General features: G+C 43.9%; 1 protein-coding gene across 4 annotated transcripts in view; it reads left to right on the forward strand.

Annotated features, from left to right (window-relative positions):
* The window catches only part of kalrna (kalirin RhoGEF kinase a), a 284,612-nt gene that overhangs the window by 168,335 nt on the left and 98,758 nt on the right, over positions 1-17,519 (forward strand). For all 4 annotated transcript variants that reach the window (XR_005038797.1, XM_036958909.1, XM_036958910.1 and 1 more), the window contains exons 12-16: positions 1,288-1,457; positions 4,114-4,288; positions 7,508-7,703; positions 11,579-11,745; positions 15,214-15,333. Coding sequence is in view for 3 of the 4 variants with exons in the window: in XM_036958909.1 (XP_036814804.1) it covers positions 1,288-1,457; positions 4,114-4,288; positions 7,508-7,703; positions 11,579-11,745; positions 15,214-15,333 (828 nt within the window). In the remaining variant the exon portion in view is untranslated. The remainder of the gene's footprint in view (positions 1-1,287; positions 1,458-4,113; positions 4,289-7,507; positions 7,704-11,578; positions 11,746-15,213; positions 15,334-17,519) is intronic.

The raw sequence follows: 17,519 nt of genomic DNA on the forward strand, positions 1-17,519 counted from the left end.
CACTATAGCTTGAAGAATGGAAGTCTATTTTAGGTGCGTTTGGGGAGCAGTTTGCTAATTGTGGAGATGGAAATGCATTTTCTTCCCCGCTGTCAAACAATTCTAAAGAATTCTAAAGAGCAAGATGTGCTGCGAATGTATTGTGCATATGAAGAAAAGACCTGAAGTTAGTCTATTTTGACTAAGCAATTGCATTACTTTGACATAGTGGTTCAGTTGTCCTCAACATTGCACATGTTGCATCTGTTGACACGCTTTCCCACAAGGTGTGGGTATGTTGTGTACTGTAGTGTTAAATCTCTCTCTCTCTCTCTCTCTCTCTCTCTCTCTCTCTCTCTCTCTCTCTCTCTCTCTCTCTGTCTCTGTCTCTGTCTCTCGCTCTTTCTCTATCCAACCCTCCTCCCTGCCTCTCTCTCCCCCTTCTTCCTCCAACCCTCCTCCCTCCCGTCTCTCCAACCTTTCTCCCTTCCTCTCTCTCATTTTTAATTCAATTCAAGTCAAGGGCTTTATTGGCATGGGAAACATATGTTAACATTGCCAAAGCAAATGAAGTAGATAATAAACAAAGGTGAAATAAACAATAAAAGTGAACGGTAAACATGACACTCACAGAAGTTCTGAAAGAATAAAGACATGTTAAATGTCATATTATGTCCATATACAGTGTTGCAACGATGTGCAAATAGTTAAAGTACGAAAGGGAAAATAAATAAACATAAATATGGGTTGTATTTACAATGGTGTTTGTTCTTCACTGGTTGCCCTTTTCTTGTGGCAACAGGTCACAAATATTGCTGCTGTGATGGCACACTGTGGCATTTCACCCAGTAGATATGGGAGTTCATGAAAATTGGGTTTGTTTTCAAATTCATTGTGGATCTGTGTAATCTGAGGGAAAAATGTGTCTCTAATATGGTCATACGTTTGGCAGGAGGTTAGGAAGTGCAGCTCAGTTTCCACCTCACTTTGTGGGCAGTGTGCACAGTGTGCACTTCTCTTGAGAGCCAGGTCTGCCTACGGCGGCCTTTCTCAATAGCAAGGCTATGCTCACTGAGTCTGTACATCGTCAAAGTTTTCCTTAAGCTTGGGTCAGTCACAGTGGTCAGGTATTCGGCCACTGTGTGTACTCTGTTTAGGGCCAAATAGCATTCTAGTTTGGTCTGTTCTCTTGTTAATTCTTTCCAATGTGTCAAGTAAGCATCTTTTTATTTTCTCATGATTTGGTTGGGTCTAGCTGTGTTGCTGTCTCTCTCTCTCATCCCTCTCTCTCACCTTCCCTCCCTCCAGTTGTGGACGTGGATGGAGGATCTCCAGAAGGAGCTGTTGGAGGAGGTGTGTTCAGACTCGGTGGAGTCGGTCCAGGAGCTCATCAAGCAGTTCCAGCAGCAGCAGACGGCCACGCTGGAGGCTACGCTCAACGTCATCAAGGAGGGAGAGGACCTCATCCAGCAGCTCAGGTCAGTGCGGATCTTGGATCAGTTGAGCCTTTTAACCACTACTGGTTAAGGTTTGGATTGGGGAAGGGAATGCTGATCCTAGAAACTTCCCACCGGAATGTGTTACAGCCCAGCAGGGGGCTGTGGGGCTGATCATACCTCAGCGCTCCTACTGGGCCTGATTTCATAAATCACACACAGGGGGCTGTGGGGCTGATCATACCTCAGCGCTCCTACTGGGCCTGATTTCATAAATCACACACAGGGGGCTGTGGGGCTGATCATACCTCAGCGCTCCTACTGGGCCTGATTTCATAAATCACACACAGGGGGCTGTGGGGCTGATCATACCTCAGCGCTCCTACTGGGCCTGATTTCATAAATCACACACAGGGGGCTGTGGGGCTGATCATACCTCAGCGCTCCTACTGGGCCTGATTTCATAAATCATCTGAGTATGGGTGCTGATCTAAGAATGTTGGAATTGACTCCCATTCAACTCATGAGTTGAAAATCAGATTTAATTGGCCAAACCCCACAGGAAGTATAATTTTAATTTGAGTTTGACTGACCGGAAGTAGAATTGAATTCAGTGCAATTCAAAGAAATTCCACCCAGTCATAGAACATGAGTTTCATTGAGTCTGACAGGTCACACTTTCAGATAACAAAGAATATAGCACTTTTTCTTATTTTACCTTTATTTAACTTGGCAAGTCAGTTAAGAACAAATTCTTATTTTCAATGACAGCCTAGGAACAGTGGGTTAACTGCGTTGTTCAGGGGCAGAATGACAGATTTGTTCCTTGTCAGCTCAGGGATTCGATCTTGCAACCTTTGGGTTACTAGTCTAACACTCTAACCACTAGTTTACCTGCCACCCCAGGTAGCCTTGGATGTTTTATGTACAAGATGTACTGTATATTTGTATAGACTACACCTAATATAGAATAGAATAGGCATTTGAATTTCATTGAATTTCACTGAATTGTATTGTATTTCCTTTCATTCAAATTCGAATTGCAATTCTGTATTCGGTTTACAACTTCAATTCAAATTCGATTCATATTCAGGAATTGAATTGGAATTTATGAGGCATTCTCAAATCAGTTCTGAATTGAGCCCAACCCTGGTGTAAGAGTACACGGACAGGGGGAACCTGATCCTAAATGATCACTCCTACCCTGAGAAACTTTATGAATGGCCCAGATCTAGGAACAGTTTTGCTTTTCACATCGTAATGAAGAAGATTACACGGACAAAGGGGTACCTGATCCTAGATCAGCACTCGATGTATGAAATACTGTACTGTATTGTCAAGAGTGATGGAAATATAACGCCAGTTCACTGGAGTCATCAAAACACATTCACTTGTTTTATGGGCCTCGGGTCCTTGTGTAGGAGAGAGGGTCAAGGGGGTCAGACCGTTAGACTTCCGCACAATAAGTTCAATACTACATGGTGACCGGTGTTACAAGGTGTTCCCGAGTGGCGCAGCTGTCTAAGGTACTGCATCTCAGTGCTAGAGGCGTCACTACAGACCCTGGTTCAATCCCGGGCTGTACCAGTGACCGGGTCCACTCCAAGGGCAGGTGCGTTAAAGTGCCTTTACAATGAGGAGAATTGGGTTATTCTGTTTCTGACATATTTTACAACCTCCCTTATTGAACACTAACACCATGACAAGAACACTCCGTTGCTCCTATTTTGCTTATATTTTTGTGCTGTCCCAAATTGCACCCTATTCCCTATATGGTGCACTACTTTTGAACAGACTCCTAGTGCCGCATTTCTATGGAGACACCCCCCCCCCCCCCCCCCCATGTTAATGTGAACTCTAGCGTAATTGTGTTTCCAATCGGTGTGTGACACTAAGAACTTGGGGAGAGCAGAATCAACAACATCTGCATCATTAAGACAGTTGCTTTGTGAGAAGGTGTTCAAGTTCACAGTTGGCCCTTGTCATGTAAATGACATCAGTAATGTACCAATGGTCTGGAATTGGCTGCAAGTCAGAGCAGGTCAGCCGGAGCCATGGCCCAGTGAGACACGGGAGCAGTCTCGCGCAGATGGAAACAGAAAAGTCTGAGCCTTTTGGGTAAATCCTGAATGGAAACGCGCCACTAGGAGCCCTGGTCTAAAGGTAGTGCAGTGCGCAATAAAGGGAATAGGGTGCCATTTGAGTTGCTCCCTTAGTACTACCCATCTCACAGCTCAGGGTCTCTCTCTCTCTCTCTCTCTCTCTCATGTACTTTATTGACATGAAAAGTTAGCAACTTACATTGTCAACACAAGCAAAGCAATAACCCCAGAAATAATAACAATCCCTCCCTCACCCCCTCTCAATTCAATTCAAGGGCTTTATTGGCATTGGAAACATATCTTAACATTGCCAAAGCAAGTGAAGTAGATAATAAACTAAAGTGAAATAAACAATAAAAATGAACCGTGAACATGACACACAGAATTTCCAAAAGAACAAAGACATTTCAAATGTCATATTATGTATGTTATTATATATGTTGTTGTAACGATGGGCAAATAGTTAAAGTACAAAAGGGAAAATAAATAAACATAAATATGGGTTGTATTTACAATGGTGTTTGTTCTTCACTGGTTGCCCTTTTCTTGTGGCAACAGGGCACAAATCTTGCTGCTCTCTCTCTCTCCCCCTCCAGGGACGCTGCCATGTCCACCAACAAGATGCCCCACAACAGCTCCATCGCCCACATCGAGAGTGTCCTGCAGCAGCTGGACGAGGCCCAGGGCCAGATGGAGGAGCTGTTCCATGAGAGGAAGATCAAGCTGGACATCTTCCTGCAGCTACGCATTTTTGAGCAGTACACCATCGAGGTGAGAGGCACCAGAGGTCGGGGGGTGGGGGTAACGGGAAAGGAGCGGGAGAGGGGGGACGGTCTGTGTGTGGGGGTGGCTGGGTGTGTGCCAACAGCGGTGCTGTTTAAGATCAGGGAGGACAATTATTTTTTTTATGAGCATGGCCTTATTTTTATTACACATTTTTCCCGATACCCATCATAAGGTTGCTACAACCTAGCCTACAAATTAAAGTTTACGACGGAGGTGCACAGGTCAGGAGAAAAATGTGAGTAATCAAGTTGACAGACAGTGACACAGTCAATACCGCCTTGCACACTCTTGCCTGCATCTAGCTGATCTAGGGTGTAAACACTAGTCCAAACAGTTGCAAACCGAGAGTTTCTAATGGACAAATTCAGGTAGGTTTATCCCCGTTTCGTTCTGTTTTCTTCCGATTAAGAAACGTTTTTCAACAGAATCGGCGGAATGAATACACCACTGATCCCCGCGTCGTTCACTTTCATAGCAGCCACCAACAAACATGATCACTTTGCTCGTTGTATAATTCCTTCTCGCATCTCAGCTTTTCCCTTCGTTTGTGGACTTCATTGTACAACACAACACAACAACAACAACAACACAAAAACTATCCAAGCCAAACGTTCATTTAATTTCATAAACACTAACCCCAACACACAGCCTACATCGTTACCACCATATTAGCTAACATCATAGTCAACATAGCTACTACAACTAATGCATCAGTAGACCCGCTACAATCATGCAGTACAGTGTACAGCATGTAGTTTAGCCGCTACACTGGTGGGTACTGGTGGCAATAAATTAAAACAAGCTAAAGTTTACATCGACTTGGAAGAGTTCCAGTGTTGGATAGCCATAGTCATCTAGCTAACCTAGAATCCCTCTCTGTTTTCAGCCGGTTGTATGAGTAGGTCGAAACTAACTAGCTGCATTCGCTAGATAAGTCAGTGAAAGTGGAAACTAACTATAAACTCAGCAACAACAAAAAAAAAAACGTCCTCTCTCTGTCAACTGCGTTTATTTTCAGCAAACTTAACGTGTGTAAGTATTTGTATGAGCATAGCAAGATTCAACAACTGAGACGTGGCTGGTGGCATCGTCATGCTGGAGGGTCATGTCAGGAAGGGTACCACATGAGGGAGGAGGATGTCTTCTCTGTAACGCACAGCGTTGAGATTGCCTGCAATGACAACGAGCTCAGTCCAATGATGCTGTGACACACTGCCCCCAGACCATGACGTACCCTCCACCTCCAAATCGATCCCGCTCCAGAGTACAGGCCTCTGTGTAATGCTCATTCCTTCGACGATAAACGCAAATCCGACCATCAGTCCTGGTGAGACAAAACCGAGACTCGTCAGTGAAGAGCACTTTTTTGCCAGTCCTGTCTGGTCCAGCAACGGTGGGTTTGTGCCCAAAGGCAACGTTGTTGCCGGTGGTGTCTGGTGAGGACCTGCCTTACAACAGGCCTACAAGCCCTCAGTCCAGCCTCTCTCAGCCTATTGCAGACAGTCTGAGCACTGATGTAGGGATTGTGCGTTCCTGGTGTAACTCGGCAGTTGTTATTGCCATCCTGTACCTGTTCCGTAGGTGTGATGTTCGGATGTACCGATCCTGTGCAGGTGTTGTTACACGTGGTCTGCCACTGCGAGGACGATCAGCTGTCTATCCTGTCTCCCTGTAGCACTGTCTTAGGCGTCTCACAGTACTGACATTGCAATTTATTGACCTGGCCACATCTGCAGTCCTCATGCCTCCTTGCAGAATGCCTAAGGCACGTTCACACAGATGAGCAGAGACTTTGGGCATCTTTCTTTGGTGTAGAAAGGCCTCTTTCGTGTCCTACGTTTTCATAACTGTGACCTTAATTGCCTACCATCTGTAAGCTGTTAGTGTCTTAACGACCATTCCACAGGTGCATGTTCATTAATTGTTTATAGTTCATTGAATAAGCATGGGAAGCAGTGTTTAAACCCTTTACAATGAAGATCTGTGAAGTTATTTGGATTTTTACAAATTATCTTTGAAAGACAGGGTCATGGTTTATTTTTTTTGCTGAGTTTAGCTAGCCCCTTCTCTCTTTTTCACTCTCTCTCTCTTGCTTCTCCTTCATTGTTGAAGAAGAAATTAAGTTGTTCAATTTTCTAGCTAGCTGTAGCTTATGCTCTAAGTACTAGATTTATTCGCTGATCCTTTGATTGGGTGGACAACAAGAGTTCTGATAGGTTGGAGGACATCCTCTGGAAGTTGTCATAATTACTGTGTAAGTTTACAGAAGGGGGTGAGAACCATGAGCCTCCTAGGTTTTGTATTGAAGTCAATGTACCCAGAGGAGGACAGAAGCTAGCTGTCCTCTGGCTACACCATGGTGCTACCCTACAGAGTGCTGTTGAGGCTACTGTAGACCTTCATTGCAAAACAGTGTGTTTTAATCAATTATTTGGTGACATGAGTATATTTAGTATAGTTTTATCTGAAAATGATAACTTTTTAAATATTTCAATATTTGTATTTTTCTGAAATTCACTGAGGATGGTCCTCCCCTTTCTCTTATGAGGAGCCTCCACTGGTGTCTACGTGTGTGTACGTGCATATGTATGTGTGTGTGCTTGTTTAAATGTGTGTGTGTGTGTGTGTGCGCATGAGAATGTGTTTGTGAGATGGCATCTGCTGGCCACACAGTAATCTAATGATATTAGCATAAGGCTTGGAGAGACCTAATGTCAGTTGACTTTGATAGATAACTGTCTATGTAGTCCCTGAAGAGGACTGGGCCTCCACTGAACTGCAGTGTGGAGCAGTGTTGCTCTTTGGCATGTCCTAGGCTGAGACGTGCTGTGAATTATCAACGGGTGTATCTAGGCTCTTACAGTTTCAGAAAAACATGGCATTATACCACAGTGAATAAAAGAAAGACTACCAGTGGAACTTAAATGACTACAGTAGTAATTCACTTGGGGGGGGGGATTATTACCCAATGCTGTCATGAAGAACAATAATACTGGGAGAGCTATATAGCTACTATCCATGTAATGTACTGTATGTCCAGTGGAATAGCTTTGTTTGGTATAGCTTCATCTTTCAAAGTATCATCTGAGCTGCACATAACAACTTAATTCCATAATCGATAACACTCGGTCTCAGTGTGAGTACCTTGGCCCATCCAGGTGCAACACTAACATCATTAACCTTGCCTGGCTGACCTCCCTGCAGGTGACGGCGGAGCTGGACTCGTGGAACGAGGACCTGCTGCGCCAGGTGAACGACTTCAACTCGGAGGACCTGAACCTGGCCGAGCAGCGGCTGCAGCGCCACACGGAGCGCAAGCTGGCCATGAACAACATGACCTTCGAGGTGATGCAGCAGGGACAGGACCTGCACCAGTACATCATGGAAGTCCAGGCCTCAGGTGAGCGATACTGAGACCAGACTGGAGCCGGTTACAAGGGAGGGAGAGTACATCATTTGAATAGTGGAAACCCTGTACCGGGATTTACCACCCAAAACCACTCCCTTTTCCCAGGATAAGTAACTGCGAGAAGCCGGTAAATTATAATAAATTATTTATATGAATAGCATGACGTGAAATGGAACTGTTAAATTATGCGATGTCTAAATCTGGCTTCTCTAAGGCCTCTGCATGATGAATCATCAACGCTCAGGGTGGGGACAGACAGCCCATCTCAGTATGGAGCTCAGTTCACAATGCATGTAGACCTATCATCTCATCATGGTAACTTTTTTTTTCTTGTGACAGGTAGGCCTGCATTTTCTTCAGCATAGTCTATGCTACAGTAATATAAAGACCGAATGCGCGTCTATTTTACCCACCTCTTATCTGTCTTTCGGGTCACCTTATTTTTTAATCATAAAGGCTTTACCTTTTTAAATTGAAGCTGCAGAGTTTTAAAACAGGCTATCAATCGAATATCGTTGCTTTAAATCAGTGCACGCGTGAAAACTCTCGCAGTCTTTCTCTCTCTCCATCCACTCCATTCTAATTGCATCCAAAATAGATAATCCTGTTCTATATTGATATATAAATTAAGCCCTATATATAGATGTTCTAGCCTACCTCTAATACATACAGTAATACATCCAATGCAGTATTATCCTTAGATGTATCTAATTAATGATGGGTTGTGCATAATAAGCTTTGAACTTATGACCTCTGTCTCTTGCCCAATACACACGCAGCTGTGCTCCGCTGGCCTCTCATTACTAAACGCTCCTTAGCTCTTGGAGTCCCATGCAGGAAAAGCTAGACTAGAATAGCTTGCTGGACATTTTTTTTATTTCTGCATTTTTTTTTTTTTGCGCCAATAGACTATTCGAAGAGGGACGCAAACTCTTGTTGGCTGAATGTTACATAAAGCAGCCAAATAGAACTCACGGGTAGTTTGAAAGAAGAGCGAACGAGCGATGGCGGTAGGATATAGGAGTTATTCATTCAGACCCATAAGCATTCAATCTTTGTGAAGAGAAGTGAAGGCCTTCTGCATCTCATTTTTGTCCTATATTATTCAAGGATGTCATTAGAATGATAAGATAAGGACAACTAAACTTATTTCATTCAACTGTTGAAAGCGAGGAAGGAATGAAGCAACAATAGAGAGAGGAAGAGGAGGTAGGCTAAGAATATTAGGGGAATATGCGTATGTATGTGTCAGCCTACTGTATATGTGTCAGCCGACATAAGGTATATATGCGTCAGCCTACTAATTATACAAATAGGCCCTATTAAATTTCTAAATGACAATCAAATTAGCTAGTTTATACTTGTAACTTTGTTAGGCTGCATGTGCCGCACCAGAATCACATGTTCTCTCCCCGCTTTATCATGGTTTCAACAGTCCATATGATACAATACAGTACAGTAATACAGTTCACACTAAAACAGATTCGCCTACTGGAGCTGGTTTCATTTATTTACCCAAGAGAGCATGGCTACATCTATGGGCTGTTTTTCTGTTGTGCGTAATGTGCTGTAGCCTATATCGTGTTTGTGTTGGATAACGGCACAATCATTTGTTTTTTGGGGCTTGGGCTCATTAAATTACTTTATTGTGGGGCTCATCATTTCTTTTTTTATGGATGGCTCATCAGGCTCAGGTTGCATCAGGCTAGATCAAAGCTCTAATCAAATCCAGACATATGCCTATTTACAGTATATATACTTTCTAATGCTTATAACACTTCCCGGTGTTATGTTTATGTCTTGGGTGGCTGGAGTCTTTGACCATTTTTAAGGCCTTCCTTTTTTTTTTAGGTTGAAGCATTTCTCCTTTAACTTTCTTTTTTCTTTTTGTATTTTTTTTTTACTCCATTTACAAACTTATACAATACGAACAAGAACTTACAGACGCACACAAACATTGATTACATCTCATCTGCCTATAATCGCAAGCTCACACCCCCATCCCTATTGCCTGGCCACACCCCTATCCCTAGTGCCTGGCCACACCCCCATCCCTAGTGCCTGACCACACCCCTATCCCTAGTGCCTGGCCACACCCCCATCCCTAGTGCCTGGCCACACCCCCATCCTAGTGCCTGGCCACACCCCCATCCCTAGTGCCTGCATGATTGTTTGCCACTAGGCCTTAAATTGTATCAATTTTTTTTTCTCGGTCGCCCGTGCTATTTCAATATTTTAATAATAAATCACTCGATTTTTCCATTCTGTTGATGGTGGGTTGATTGATTTCCAAGTTTTTAGTATATACATATTTCAAGTTTTAAGTATACATTTTTTCAAGATGAGTGATGAGAAGAGAATCGTCCAGTCCATTGGGTATCTCACTACACCCCATATGCCATGTCTTAAAATATGCAGACTAAAAGTATGTTTACATTGTAATACTTCTGACAGCCACTTTTCTAGCTGAGGTCCAGCCTTTTCTAACACAGGTGCATTTTTTGTCTTGAAGGCCCAAAAACAGTCCAATTTCTTCCCTTGAGGCTCCCATTATTAGCCAAACAATGATCATCAACAACTAAAAAAACGATTTAGACATGCCGGCTGGGCTAAAAATGAAAAAGCCCATCTGAAATTTGCCAGTCTGTTTCTGGCTGTAAGACTCCTATTGTGTCTGCGGGTTCAGAGATTGAGACAGGAGCATTGATGTGACTGAGAATGTGCTGCCCTGCCAACTGAGAGAGAGCAGAGGTCACCTGACTTGGGCCAAGTGGAAGGAGTTGATAGGTAGGATGGGGTGGAGGGAGGCAGCATCAGAGGTGCTGGGTCGAATCTGGAGTTAACCATCTGGAGAGAGAGGAGTCAGGAATTAGGTTAAAAAAGCATGGCTTTCCTTCTCCCTCAGCACAATCCTCTTACCCTCCCCACTGCACTGCATGGGGCTTAATACGAGGCCTGAGCTGCATCGCAAATTGTACTCTATTCCCTATATAATACACTACTTTTGACTAGAGCCCTATGAGCCCGGGTCAAAAGTAGTGCACTTTATATGTAATGGAGTGCCATTTGGGACGCACCCACACCACCTCCCCATAGCCCCCCTTACACACACCAGAGGGGTGAGGAGCATCCACCGTGCCAGCCATCACTCTGTGCCAAGAGGGGGGAGGGAGGGGGTGGAGCTGAAATCTGGGCCACCCTCGTGTGCCCTTCATGGACTGTGTGGACTGTGACATCCCCCTCAGTCGGGACCAATGGAGACTTAAGCCCTCCAAAGGTTTGTGCTGGGCTCTTGACAATATTTCAGGATGGGAGGTTAGAATAGCCAACTGTACTAGTGTCACATTTTATAGTGTGCATTTACAGTATGGACAGTTTCATTGCAGGTTTTTGGAGTGGTGCTCCTCCTAGCTCAGGTCAAACGTTGTGCATCATAGGGAATAGGGTTCCATTTGGGATAGACTTGATAACCCTGGGGTTTAGGGGTAATCACAATCATTATTTAATTAGACATTGAAGGGAAGTGTTGTCTTTTTAAGTAGGGTGATTTAATTTGTTAATTGAGAAGGAACACGGCAGATTGAAATGGAGAAGGACTGGTGGACTAGCGCCACCTAGTGCTACAGTTTATAACACATCCTTCATAAATACCACAAAGGGTCTGCAGCCACTCCTATTGCCCAGTGGTAGGGTGAACACTCAAACAAATCCAATACAATTTGGTCTTAGCGTTCAGGCTCTGCTGACAGGAAGAAGAGCAGAACCTTTAAAACCCGACAACCCGAATAGGCTAACTTATGGAATGTAACTATATGTGACTGTATGGTTTCATGTGGTCGTGACAGTAGTTTCGTGTGGTGGTACAGGCATTGAGCTGACTGGGGAAAAAGAGGTGGATCTGGCCACTCAGGTCCAGGAGCTGCTGGAGTTCCTCCATGAGAAGCAGCATGAGCTCGACGTCAGCGCTGACCAGACCCAGAAGAGACTGCAGGAGTGTCTGCAGCTCCGCCACCTGCAGTCAGAGGTCAAACAGGTGGGTGGGAGTACGCACACACATACACACGCTCAAATTGTGCAGTGTCGTCAGAAAGTATTTATACCCCTTGACTTATTCCACATTTTGCAGTGTTACAGCCTGAATTCTAAGTGGATTAAATACATGTTCTTCTCACCCATCTATACACAACAGTGGAGGCTGCTGAGGGGAGGACGGCTCATAATAATGGCTGGAACGGAGCGAATGGAAGGGCATCAAACACATGGAAACCATGTGTTTGATGTATTTGATACCATTCCTCCCCAATTAAGGGGCCACCATCCTCCTGTGATACACAATACCCTATAATGACAAAGTGAAAACATGTTTTTGGAAATGTTTGCAAGTTTATTGAAAATGAAATGCAGGAATATCTCACACCCTTGACTCAAATGTTAAAATCACTTTTGGCAGCGATTACAGCTGTGAGTCTTTCTGGGTAAGTCTCTAAGAGCTTTGCACACCTGGAATGTACAACATTCCTTCAAGCTCTGTCAAGTTGGTTGTTGATCATTGCTAGACCGCCATTTTCAAGTCCTGACATATATTTTCAAGACGATTTAAGTTAAAACTGTAACTAGGCCACTCAGGAACATTCAAAGTCATCTTGGTAAGCAACTCCAGTGTATATTTGGCCTTGTGTTTTAGGGTATAGTCTTGCTGAAAGGTGCATTTGTCTCCTACTCTGTTGGAAAGTAGACTCCCTGGTCCTTGCTGAAGACAAGAACACCCATAACAAAAAATATGAAGACTGGTACTCAGTGACGTGTTGTATTGGATTTTCTCAGGACATAAAGTACATTTCTTTGCCATATTTTGTTGCAGTTTTACTTTAGTGCCTTATTGTAAACAGGATGCATGTTTTGGAATATTTTTTATTTTTTACTTCTTTTCATTCTGTCATTTAGGTTAGTAATTGTGGAGTAACTACAATGTTGTTGATCCATCCTCAGTTTTCTCCTATCACAGCCATTAAACTCTGTAACTGTTTTAAAGTCACCATTGGCCTCAGGGTGAAATCCCTGAGCGGTTTCCTTCCTCTCCGGCAACTGAGTTAGGAAGGATGCTTGTATCTTTGTAGTGACTGGGTGTATTGATACACTATCCAAAGTGTAATTAATTACTTCACCATGCTCAAAGGGATATTCAGTGTCTGCTTTTGTTTTATTTTTTACCCATCTACCAATAGGTTCACTTCTTTGTGAGGCATTGGAAAACCTCCCTGGTCTTTGTGATTGAATCTGTGTGTGCAAGTCACTGCTCGAATGAGGGACCTTACAGATATGTGTAGGGTACAGAGATGAGGTAGTTATTCAAAAATCCTGTTAACCCCTGTTATTGTACACAGAGTCCATGCCATTTATCATGTGACTTGTTGAGCATATATTTACTCCTGAACGTATTTAGGCTTGCTATAGCAAAGGGGTTGAATACATATTGACTCAAGACATTTAAGCTGTTCATTTTTTATTAATTTGTAAACATTTCAAAAAACATAATTCCACTTTGACGTTATGGGGTATTGTGTGTATACCGGTGACACAAAATCTCAATTTAATGAACGCACGCACACACGCACGCACACGCACACACACACACACACACACACACACACACACACACACACACACAATGGGAGAACGCAGCAGGATACACCCTACATCAAACAGGTCGGTGTGAGTGCATGGCTGCCAGCAGCCATGAATGGCTGCCTCGTTGAGGACATTTTAATCTGAATGTCAGTTTGACAGAGAACACATTCAGTATTCACTATTCAAGAAATACAAACTGTGGAAATACAGATGGATGATTAAAATATGCTGGATCGCTCTGACTGAATTCAACCAGGCCATCCACATAGCAAATCACTTCTTATAGTCAATATTAAATATACTATTTAATTATTCAGCCTCAATATCAAATTAAATTGATATATATTGGATAATATTTCCAGACGAAACACGTCTCAACCGAAAAAATGCTGCAGTTTCCGTAAATCATGAATTGTGTTTGTCGGTGTGGTAGTGACACGCGTACACTGACTATGAAAAACATTAAGAACACCTTAACATGACATAGACTGACAAGGTGAATCTAGGTGAAAGCCATGATCCCTTATCACTTGTCAAATCCACTTCAGTTATTATCGGTGAAGGGGAGGAGACAGGTTAAAGATGGATTTTTAAGCCTTGAGACGATTGATACATGGATTGCGCAACTCAGTATTAGGAAGGTGTTCCCAGATGGCTGCTAACTTCCCTCACACCATCCTCGGTGTCTCGCCTCGTGCTAGCCGCATTCTGCACTATTCTCATTTGGGCTGTAGTAATTGAGGGCCAAAACTGCTGTCACCGGGGACTTGGGAGTGAAGAGGCTCCACTTTGCATGATGCACTCTAATGGAAGGAAGGCAGGAAATAAGCCTGATTGTCGCAGAGTATCTCTGAAGGAGGCTTCTGGGACTGTGCTCAGCCCAGGTATTGTGGTGGTGGTGGTGGAGGGAGGAGGAGAAGGTGTAGCAATGGGCAGGGCTAAGAGAGCGGGAGAGTGAGACAGAGATATGAAGAAGAAGAGAGAGGAGAGATAGAGAGACCGGGAGATAGAGGGAGAGAAGGAGACAGAAAGAAAGAGAGCGGGGAAGGGACAGACAGACACGTACAGAGACAGACCGACAGAAAGAGAGAGCGAGAGAAATAAAGAAAGAAAGAGGGTGGTAGAGATTAGCCATCCTCAGTATCCCCCTGACCTGGGGGTCTCTGAGTTTTAGGAAGCTGGAGAGGAAAAACAATCCATGTTTCTAATCCCTCGTGGGATTCCTAAATGAACAAAAGGGAACATATGTAATATCTAATAGTTAAATGCCCGTGAAGAAAATACTACTGCTAATCCTAGTTTATTCCCTTGTTTATATCGAACTATGCCAAAAATGTGTGCTTTTATGAAGCTAAACTGTTCTGAAGCGCTTTGTGCCTCTAGTTGTAGTTCATGCTTGATTTTGGGATTGCATTGGATATGTATTACATAAGCTCTGTCTAAATGACTTTGTGTATTTCTAAATCCATCCTTAGGTTTTCAACTGCTGTTTACAGTTAACCATGTCTGAGTATCTTCATGCTCATAAAGAAAGTGACATTATGGGTACTGTATTATGTTACGTGACGCCAACCAATAATCCAGAGTTCTTCTAGCCACATTGACCATAGCTTCCTGTGAGCTGATGTTTGCCCAGAACGTTTGCCCACCAGTGGTGGCTGGTGGCACTTTAAGTCGGAGCACAGGCTCATATAATAGTAATAGCTGGAACAGGATAATTGGAATGGTATGAAAAACACAGGAACAACATGTTTCCATGTGTTTGATACCATTCTATTCACCAAATTCCATCCATTATTATGAGCCGTCCTACCCTCACCAGCCTCCTCTGGCCCAGGCCTAACTGTACTCCTACTCTGTGTGTCCTGTGCAGGTCCTGGGCTGGATCCGGAATGGGGATTCCATGCTGAATGCCAGCATGGTGAATGCCAGCTCGCTGTCAGAGGCCGAGCAGCTCCAGAGGGAGCATGAACAGTTCCAGCTGGCCATCGAGGTAACCGCTTCCCCCCTGCCAAACCAGACTGACAAGGCTAATCACTTCAATGTGCGCAGTCATGAAACTACGTACACACGCATGGGCGCACGCACACACACACATACACAAACATACACATATATTTGGTGTAAACTCCATACACGCTTAGTCACACACACACACACACACACACACACACAAACATTCTCTCTCAACACCAGTTCGCACTGCTTGTTTTCGTTCAGCTCTTTAAATAGCTGCTGGTCTGAGCATGACGGCAAACGCTCACACACACACAGGATGGGGCTGCCCGGTAAAGTCCTGTATCAGCACACACAGGCTCTGCCGTGGCTCTCACTCTGAGAACTGGAGCCTGGTACCGGAGGCCCAGTGGCCTGTTCCAGTGCATTCTTTTGTGCGTGCATGCATGTGTGTGTCCTGAATCCCATCCAGCACAGCTCTGAATCCATTTGTGGGAATGAAAATAAGCTCTTCAACCTTATTTCCAACCGGCGGGTAGAGCATGTTTTGACATTTACATACATTGTATCCTTTTGGGTTGCCGCAGTTCAGTGTTGTGGCACTTTAACTTTGCCTACTCAGAGGTCTGTAAGAAAACAAAAAATCAGTGACCAAAGTTATGGGATAAATGGCAGGAATGCAGTAGGTGAGGGATTCATATTGTACCATTCCTGTAGAGACCTTGAAGAGTAGGAATGTGAAAATAAATAGTTAACATGTAAAAAGGCTAAAAAGGAAGAATTTGGTAAAAATGTGCTCAACCAGCCGGTTGAGACACTACATGTATCAATCGTCGAACATCTTTCCAAAATCATGGGCATTATTTCCACTAGATGATAGATCATTGCTGTGGTGACTTGCTTCCATTCAGCCACAAGAGCATTAGTGAGGTCGGGTATTGATGTTGGCCGATTAGGCCTGGCTCGCAGCCGGCGTTCCAATCCTTCCCAAAGGTGTTCGATGGGGTTGAGGTCAGGGCTCTGTGCAGGCCAGTCAAGTTCTTCCACACCGATCTCGACAAACCATGTCTGTATGGACCTTGCTTTGTGCACGGGGGCATTGTCATGCTGAAACAGGAAAGAGCCTTCCCCAAAACTGTTATAACAAAGTTGGAAGCACAGAATCGTCTAGAATGTCATTGTATGCTGTTGTTAAGATTTTCCTTCACTGGAACTAAGGGGCCTAGCCCGAACCATGAAAAACAGCCCCAGACCATTATTCCTCCTCCACCAAACTTTACAGTTGGCACTATGCATTGGGGCAGGTAGTGTTTTCCTGGCATCTGCCAAACACAGATTCTTCCGTCAGACTGCCAAATGGTGAAGCGTGATTCATCACTCCAGAGTCCAATGGCGGCGAGCTTTACACCACTCCAGCCGACGCTTGGCTTTGCGCATGGGCATCCTAGGCTTGTGTGCGGCTGCTCGGCCATGGAAACCCATTTCATGAATCTCCCGACGAACATTTCTTGTGCACCTGTCAGCAACGGGTGTGGCTGAAATAGCTGAATCCACTCATTTGAAAGGGTGTCACCATACTTTTGGTCATGTAGTGTATCATATTAGATGCTAAATGGATATTGTTAAGGTAACTGCATTGGCAGAGCGTTCTACACTACAGGAACCAACAACTGTTATTTGGTATAATACTCCTCTGAGATGGATGCTTTAGGAAAGGTGTATGGCTGTTATTCCTGTCATTTCCTGAGGAGTTACCCTCCATTAGCTGTGGACCAGTTGCCTGGTGTGCATCCCAAATGGCACCCTATTCCCTATATACTGTAGTGCACCACTTTTGACCTAAGCCCTATGGGCCCAGGGCGAACGTAGTGCACTATAAAGGGAATAGGGTGGCATTTAGGGCGCAAGCATCCTCCATGGTATAGTGTAGGAAGGCCTATAGTGTTGGGTAACAGGAGTCATCCAGCGAGGAAAGTCCATGTTTGTTATGTAACGGTACATTGCCTTGTACCGATTCAATACATATTTCAAATGGAATTTTCAAACTCAATTCAAAAGACATACTCAATTGATCGCATTCTGTTTGGAGACAATTCCTGAACTTTGCTTTGTTTTTGACAATACACAAATCATTATATTTTTGATTAAAAGTAATAACTAAAAGTGAAATACTGTATTCCTTCTTGTGTAAGTGCAGAAATGTTGAATGGCTCTTGACTGCAT

The sequence above is a fragment of the Oncorhynchus mykiss genome, chromosome 22 (assembly GCF_013265735.2).
Source record: "Oncorhynchus mykiss isolate Arlee chromosome 22, USDA_OmykA_1.1, whole genome shotgun sequence".
In the NCBI taxonomy this organism is placed as follows: domain Eukaryota; kingdom Metazoa; phylum Chordata; class Actinopteri; order Salmoniformes; family Salmonidae; genus Oncorhynchus; species Oncorhynchus mykiss.